General features: G+C 33.2%; 1 protein-coding gene across 1 annotated transcript in view; it reads right to left on the minus strand.

Moving 5' to 3' along the window:
- The window catches only part of LOC118184068 (tRNA wybutosine-synthesizing protein 5-like), a 34,451-nt gene extending 25,502 nt beyond the window's left edge, over nucleotides 1-8,949 (minus strand). Inside the window, exons 1-2 of the mRNA XM_035353712.2 lie at nucleotides 8,521-8,949; nucleotides 7,165-7,319 (exon numbers count right to left, since the gene is read on the minus strand). Coding sequence (XP_035209603.1) covers nucleotides 7,165-7,319; nucleotides 8,521-8,583 — 218 coding nt within the window. The 5' untranslated portion in view covers nucleotides 8,584-8,949. The remainder of the gene's footprint in view (nucleotides 1-7,164; nucleotides 7,320-8,520) is intronic.
- Between the last annotated feature and the right edge of the window lie 103 nt (nucleotides 8,950-9,052).

A 9,052-nucleotide genomic window follows, 5' to 3' on the forward strand; every position in this document is an offset into this window, starting at 1 on the left:
GAAGATTAAGGAACAACGCAATCTGCAACATTAACTGAATTAGGTACTTTTAGCTTAGCTTATACCATCCGTTATACATTAAACGCGCATGCATAAACATATTTTGTGCATGCGCACGCGCATATTCGTAGCCGTATAAGTCGTACATGCATGTGTAAACGCCTATGCGCATGCATCAAAGCAAAGCATTCGCAGAAAGTTTGTAGCTTTCAGGTCCAGATTATAGATCATTCCGGATTATGGGTGTTCGAATTAACTACTTTTGACTGTATATCCCTTGACAAGTTCTGTTTGAAACATTAAATATGGGATATTAATATTATGGTTTTATCATTGTCCGTTTTTCAATTTACATTGCTTCTTTTATTAATTTTGTAGAGACATTAAGATATTTTGGAAGCAAGAGAGATTGAAAAATTAGCAAATGCCTTCGCCGGGAATCGAACCATGCACCTCTGGAATACCGGCCCACAGTGCAAGAACCATTACACCACGAAGGCACGCAAGGAAAGCAGGAGAAATACCTTATAATTTTTTCCTGCTAATATTTTAATTTCCCTCCTATTATTTGAAATCTTTCTGGATTAATCTTAACCTGGGTCTAAAATTAACCAAAAGCAATACAGATCCCTCTGTTTTAAAAGCCCTCACTTTTGAAATACAGTCAAAAGTCGTTAATTCGGACACCCATAATCCGGAAAGATCTATAATCCGGACCTCAAAACTAAAAACTTTCTGCGCATAGGTGTTTACGCGTGCACAAAAAACCTTTACGACTGCACATATGCATGTGCGCAAGTGCAGAATACGTTTTTGCGTGTGCGTTTTATGTATAACGGACAGTATAAGCTAAAATTACCTAATTATCTATTTCAGTTAATGGTGATGATTGCGTTGTTCCTTAATCTTCGAATTGGATCTGGTTTATTATTTTTTGCAGACTGTAAGAGCAATTTTATAAAAGTAAACTTGAACTTTCGATTATGTCAAATAGAATTTCCGATGCTGGAGCTCCCAAAGGATCTACAAAATGAAAATATGTTTCGATGTCCATCAAACAAAAAGTGGAATTGCTGCGAAAAATGGATAAAGACATGAAGAAGGTGACAGAGAGGTTAGTGAAAACAAAAATATTTCGATTGACAAGTTAGTCGGTATTCTCCGCACTGCAATTACGGGACGGAACTTTGTAACGGAACAAGAAATTATGTCTGTTTATAGAATTAAAGAGAAAGTATTATCACATAAAATGAAGCAACTTAAACAACTTACATTGAAAGATATGTTTAATAAAGTAAACAAATAAATATTAAGCTTTTTTTTTTGTTGTAAATTTTGATACCCTTTAGATCATAATTGTTCTTTATTTCATAAATTATGGTTTCATATTTTTAATTTTAGAATTTCTACATGCCATCTTATGAGATTTAAACTGATGATCTATAATCCGGAAGAGTCGATAATCCGGAATCGCTGAAGTCCCGACGAGTCCGGATTAACGACTTTTGACTGTATCACATAAAACGAAGCAACTTAAACAACTTACATTGAAAGAAATGTTTAATAAAGTAAACAAATAAATATTAAGCTTTTTTTTTTTTTTTTTTTGTAAATTTTGATACCCTTTAGATCATAATTCTTCTTTATTTTATAAATTACGGTTTCATATTTTTAATTTTAGAATTTTTGCATGCCATCTTACAAGATTTAAACTGATGATCTATAATCCGGAATCGCCGAAGTCCCGACGAGTCTGGATTAACGACTTTTGACTGTATTAAAAATTTTTTACCCTGAACCAGAGTGGCTTCGGATCTTTACTGATGGATCCCTTCTGTCTGATGATCCTAATGCAGGTGATGGAGTTTTCTCCAAAATTTTCTCTTTCTACATCCCTGTGTGCCAGGGTTCTGCATTTGACGGTGAAACTGCTGCGATTCGCACAGCTCTGTACCAGCTGCCATGCCACTTGAAAAAATTCACAACAGCTGTTATACTCAATGATTCCCGAGCTGCTCTGTTGGCTATCATTTCAGATAAAAATCCCATATCACAGGACATATTGGATTGTCGACATTATCTAAAAACCTGGCTTTACTTGAGAAAACTATAGTCCTCCAGTGGGTTCCTGCCCACTGTGAGGTTCCATGTAACGAGAAAGCCGACTTCCTGGATAAAAAGGGTGGTTTAATCATGCAGAATATTTCTCATCCTTTGCCTTTCCATACTGTAAGGAATCTTATTAAAAGATCTTTCATTACTTGCTCAGGAAGATCTCTATCATCGTGTTTCTCATAAGTTTTGAAAGAATGCTATCCCGAATTGGTGTAATAGCCCAAGGCGTAAAGTGGTTGCTAAATTCCGCCTTGCCACCAGACATGACTGCCTACAGTATCATCTTCATAGATTCAAAATTCCTCCTTCTCTGATATGCACTCTGGAGAGGTGATGGATGCCACATGTCTACCCCACTGTCCTGCTCTGCGCAAGATTTTTCTCGCGAGCATTACTGGGAGGCAAAAGATACGAGGGTTGGAACTTTAATAGTGGCAACTATTTATTTACAAGGAATACAAAAGTTATTCATGTCACCATGTTTTACAGTCCTTCAATACAGTCGCCATCATTGTGTACAACCCGTTTCCAACGATGTGGAAGTCGCAGCTAACTGTAGCAGCCCCTGTTTTGTTGATAGTTTGAATGGTCCGGTCTATTGTCGCAAGATTCTCAGGAACAGTTTGGAAACGAGTGCCATGAAGTGGTTCCTTCATCTTAGGAATTAAGTCACAAGGGCTTAGATCTGGGGAGTATGGTGGATGGTAAAGCACTTCCCAGCCCCATCGCTTGAACAAATCAGTCACAGCTTGTGCTGCATGCGGCCGAGCATTGTCATGCAAAATGAGAGGAGCGTTCTGCAGAAAGTGTCGCCGTTTTTTTCTCAAAGCTGGTCCGAGATTGTGCTTCAAAAATGAGCAGTAATACCGCACAGTGACGGTCTGCTGTGGGGGAACGGTATGCGTTAGGATGACACCATCACAGTCGTACACGAGAATCACCATAACTTTCACATTGCTGGGGTTCTGACGAAATTTTGAACGTCGTGGTGACCCGTGATGATGCCATTTGTTTTATTGGCATTTCAGTTCTGGCTGGTACGATCAAGCCCAAGTCTCATCCAGCATAATGATATGGCGTAAAAAAGCATCTCCTTTGCGCTCATAGCGCTCCAGGTGGGTTCGAGCAGCATCATATCGTAGCCATTTCTGCATTTCCGTCAATTGATGTGGAACCCATCGTGAAGCAATTTTTCTCATGGACAAGCATTCCTTCAGAATGTGCAGCACAGTCCTATGCTAATCCTGTTTGTCCGGCCAGCTGACGAATCGTTTGGCGGCGATCACCGTCCATTAGTGCGGCAATAGCTTGCACGTCTCCATCGCTGACACTCGGACGACCTGGCCACAGCATGTCTGCCACGTTTTGGCGTCCTTCATTGAATGCTTTCACCCATCTCGCTACCGTTCTGTAAGGCAATGCAGATTCCGCGAAAGCCTCTTGAAGCCCTTGATGACACTGTCGTGCTATACGACCTCTGGCACATTCAATTTTTATCCAACATCGTTGTTCTTGTTTTGAAAATATCCTGACAACACTTGCTTTAGACAGCGAGCTAATACAAGGATCTGTTCTTCGCGTCACTCCGCATGCACGTGACATAGGCAGGACGAGTCTTTTTGCTGAGAGGTAAGGTAGTAGGTATGTAGTTTACGTGTGGTATACGCGATATTCTTTGGTTTTGTTGCATAGCGTTTTTTCAGCTGTGTTGTCACTATTACAGTTCCAACCCTCGTATATTAGATTAAGGGAGCCTGTTACAGCTTTTTTTTTTTTTTTTTACATTGTGTTGCTGTATTCTATGTTCTTTCTTCTTGTTTTTTACTGTAACTGTTCATAATCTGCCATTGGAAATAATTTTTTTTATTTTAATGACTACACTATTGTTCTAACAAGTTCCAACTTTCTTTGCATAGAGATTAACTTGATATTTTAGTCAATTTTAAATTGTTTACCTTTAATTCTTATCCTACACCTCTTTCCTCAGATAGGATAATCAGGATTTCTTTTCCTAATATATTCAATATATATATATATATATATATAAATAAATTTTCTAAATACATAAATATATAGAGAGAAAGAGGCTTAAAGAATCTAAAAATCTAAAATCAAAACTAAATTGGAGTCAAAGCAAGGCTATAGAACAATTATGATCTAAAGGGTATCAAAATTTACAAAAAGAAAAAGCTTAATATTTATTTGTTTACTTTATTAAACATTTCTTTCAATGTAAGTTGTTTAAGTTGCTTCGTTTCATGTGATAATACTTTCTCTTTAATTCTATTAAACAGACATAATTTCTTGTTTAGTTACAAAGTTCCGCTGTTCAAGACCTATAATTGATGTGTCGAGAATACCGACTAATTTGTCAATCGAAATTTTTTCGTTTTCAATAACCTCCGGCACTTTCTTCACTATCGGAAGCGAATTATAATGATGAGGAACTTGTTTTAAATCATATCAAAGACGGAGTACATCGAGATGAAATACTACATTTAGTAAGGAATTATAAGCCAAATAAAATAAAAACATCTGCCCTGAAGATAAGGATAGTGCTGACAGATCAACTTCCAATTCATTGTGCACCGTGTCGTTTCCCTCCCCCCGCTGAGCAGCGTGAAATTGATAAACAGATTTCGGATTTCGAAACATATTTTCGCTTTAGATCCTTTACATATTAGCAAATATATATTGAAAATTCGGTTGATGTTTGGATTATGGTAACTTGGCGATTTTTTGGCGAAAATTTGGCGACCAACTCTGCTATAGCAACCTTCTATTTTTTTCGCCGCCATTTTGTCTTCACGAAGTAAAGACATATTTCTTTTCTTTTTATTTACTCAACACTTTTTCCAACAATCTGCCAGCCGAATTACACTTATGCTAGAAATTTTATGGAACAAAACTGCTTAATCATGACAAATATTAACAGTAAAATTGGGAAAAAGTGCAGAATTGCAAACTTCTTGTTGCGTTTTTCAAAATCGCACATACACAGTAACCATGTACACGTCGACTTATTTTTACTTAAAAAAAACATCCCAGAATTGCACAAAAATAGCATTGCAGACACTCTTCACTATATCCATGTACACTGCTTTTTTCTCATAAATTAGAACAATTTCACGAAAATGCATGAAAATTTCGTCAATCTTTAAATTTGGTAAAAAGGACATATATGAAATTACCTGATCGCGAAAAAGTATATACCCTTTCCAAAGATGAACATTTGCACATATAAAATAAATAAAATATCCAAAAACTTTTACCTCTAAATTATCTATTATAAACGTCACCAACGAATCTATAACAAAACATTAAAAATGGTTTCAAATACTTAGTCTCAAATATTTAAATAATTTCCATGCACGTTTACTTCCACTCAAACGTATACCAAATTGCTACAAACATGTAATTCACAAAATAACTATCATTTAATTAAAATATAATTAAACCATGTACACGTCGACTTATTTTTACTTAAAAAAACGCACAAAAATGGCTTTGCGCACACTCTTCACTATATCCATGTACACTGCTTTTTTCTCATAAATTAGAAAAATTTCACGAAAATGCATGAAAATTTTGTGAATCTTTAAATTCAGTAAAAAGGACATATATGAAATTACCTGATCGCGAAAAAGTATATACCCTTTCCAAGGATGAACATTTGCACGTATAAAATAAATAAAATATCCAAAAACTTTTACCTCTAAATTATCTATTATAAACCTCACCTGCCAATTTCTAACGCAAACATTAAAAATGGTTCCAAGTACTTAAATTCTTTCCATGCACATTTACTTCAACTCAAACATATTCCAAAATACTACAAACATATAACTCTCAAAATCACGATCATTAAATTAAAATATAATTAAATTAAAAAATACTACTTAAAATATAAATAAGCACATACATTAAATTAATAAAAATTAGCTTACAATCCTAATTACTTTAAACTAAATCATTGCTAATAACAATTTTCCAATAATACCATATTAATTTATTTACTCCTTACATTTAGAACAATGCATAAAAATAATATCCTCAAATAATTAAAAATACTAACTTACCTAATCTTCTACAGAATCTTGAGTGCATGGCAGATCACAAAATGTCCATTTTCACCAGATTTCTTGCACCGCCATTCAAACTTATCTGTAATATCCTTCCTTTCCCACAATCTCATTTCATACCCACATGTTCGACATTCATACTTATCCGCAATTAAGCAATTCTTTTCAGTTACACATAAACGCAATAAAAATTTCGGATTTACTTTATATACGGCCATGGGATCCAAATATTAAACAACACTGTTTCACAGAACATAGAATGAAACTAATGCTGTACAGCAGATATTTTTACAAATTTACCCCCTTTTCCGATTAAAGAACAGTGATTCGTCCATTAATGTCACATGACATATCTCATGATCTCTCATTTTCCTCACACAAAATAATGCGTAATCGGAACGGAGTATTTCTCACATTATTCCCAAAGTCCTAGGTAGGAACCTTTATCGCCTCCAAAATGTCGCCAAACTACCTGTTACCATATTCCAAAGATCAGCCGAAAATTCCATTTGATATAATCGAAAGTTCAAGCTTATTTTTATAAAATTGCTCTAACAGTTTGCAAAAAATAATAAGCCGGATCCAATTCAAAGATTAAGGAACAACGCAATCTGCAACATTAACTGATTTAGATAATTTTATCGCAGCCGTAAAGGTCTTACGCGCACACGTAAATGCCTATGCGCATGCGTTAACGCGCAGAAAGTTTGTAGCTTTGAGGTCCGGATTATAGATCATTCCGGATTATGGGTGTCTGAATTAACGACTTTTGACTGTACTTAACTGTACTCTTTATACACAATAGAATTAATAAATAATAATACAATATAAAAAGTAGGATTTTTATAGAATTTTTTTTCTTTCAAGAACATAATAAATAATATTCAGAAATATATTACAACATTTTGTAATGCAGATATTAATATACCAACTTTTTAAATAGTTTAACTAAGGCAGATAAACATACTTGTATGCAAAGTTTTTCCTTAAAAAGTTTAATGCTGGAAATTCTGACACATGAATTGTAACCTCCTCCTGTCCCACAACACTTGCCAAATATTCAGGAGTCCATTTTTCAATACAACTTCCAATATTTATTCCCCGTAAAACAAAAGGTTTCCGCTAAAAAGGTCATAAATTGATAGAAAATATAAATTGAATTTAATGAAATCACTGCCAAAGAACAAACAAAACATCAACCAATTACAATACAGCATTTAAAACATCAATACAATATATATATATATATATATATATCAGCTCATCATTGGCACATTTATAAAAAATTAAATAGCAAAAAGATACAAGTGAATGAAAGCTGAGATTCTGATATTCAGTATATTTATAAATCAGTTAATGCATACAGCAAGAAGACAACTTGTATTGTGAGGCATTATTCACAACACTATTCAAATGATATGCAATATAATTTACTCAAAATTTTTTGTGGGAAAAAGTTTTGAAATCCAGTAACACTGCACATTGGCGCTTACAAAATAAATACAGACTTTTAAAAATAGATATAACAGTAGCATAATAAATTAATGTATAATAAATTGGCATACTATATATAAAAGCTTAAATTAATGGGCTGGAAATGATCTTTATTTCAGAAAAATATAATGTAATCTATGTAGTTTAGTAAAACTCTTGAAGTGTAATATTGTATTTCATCTATTACAAGATGTACACATTATAAAGCATTTATACCACATATAGCTATATCTCAATGTAATTAAGAATGATTCATACGGCATTTCAAAATACATAAAAAGTACACTTTTCAAAAATATATGCTTTCTGTAAATAATTATCTAAGTCTGGCACCTTTCTATTGATTCTTCATGCTTAGAAATATAACTATGTTAGAAAAAAAAAAAAAAAGAAAAGAAAAAAAAAGAAAAGAAAAGGGGGAAAAAAAGTGTCATAACTAAAATTATGCATATTAATACATTTTTTTCTTCAACTAGAAGAGAGTTAACAATCATTCAAAAGCTTTTTTTTTTTTTCAATGTTTATTATCTACTGACAATATAATGTATCCCTTATTTAATGCTATATTTCACCTGAAGCAAAGATCTCAAGCTTTTGCCAAACTTTTAAGTATAAGTAAACTAAACGTTTAGATATTTTAACAGTAATACTTGCTTGCATATTTTTATATTATTTTTTTATTTATTTTTCTTCTTACAATAAGTTAAATAACAGTTTTTACATGGGTTAAATTTGATCACTCTCGTTCTTGTTCCTGTTACATCCTTTCGTTTATTGAAATTAAAATTTAAAACAGACTATTTTATAAGGTTCGATAATAAATAATTACCTGTGATATAAATTCACCTACAGTGGACTCCTCCAAGAAAACAGGAACTTTTTGTACTTCCATTATGAAATCCTCAATAATTACTATAAACTATAATGAATTTATTAAACAATTAAATATAATCCAATCGCAAATTGTTATCTGTTATATCATTTATGACCGAAACTATTTCTGCAATTTTTATTTTCTTTAACTATTTTCTACCCTTATGTTTTAAGCTACTACAAAAATAATTTGTCATTAATTTTTTTTTTTTTTTTTTTTTATTCTATAACGTTGTTCAGTTTTTATATGGATCAAATAATGGATTTATAAAACTATAAGAGACTCACAGACAGTAAACAAGATTGCGTTCAATAGATCAATCGTGAAATTTCACGACCGATCAAAATTATAAGCAGACGAGAAATACAATACGAACTATCATTATCGTTAAAACTTTCAGCCGAAAGGGAAAAGCATCTTTACTTTACTTTAGTGTATTCTATTCATTCTCCCGACCGTTTTTATCTTGCTTTCGTGAAAAAAGATG

The sequence above is a fragment of the Stegodyphus dumicola genome, chromosome 12 (assembly GCF_044657685.1).
Source record: "Stegodyphus dumicola isolate Sdum_Otavi_A_Nest chromosome 12, ASM4465768v1".
NCBI lineage: Eukaryota > Metazoa > Arthropoda > Arachnida > Araneae > Eresidae > Stegodyphus > Stegodyphus dumicola.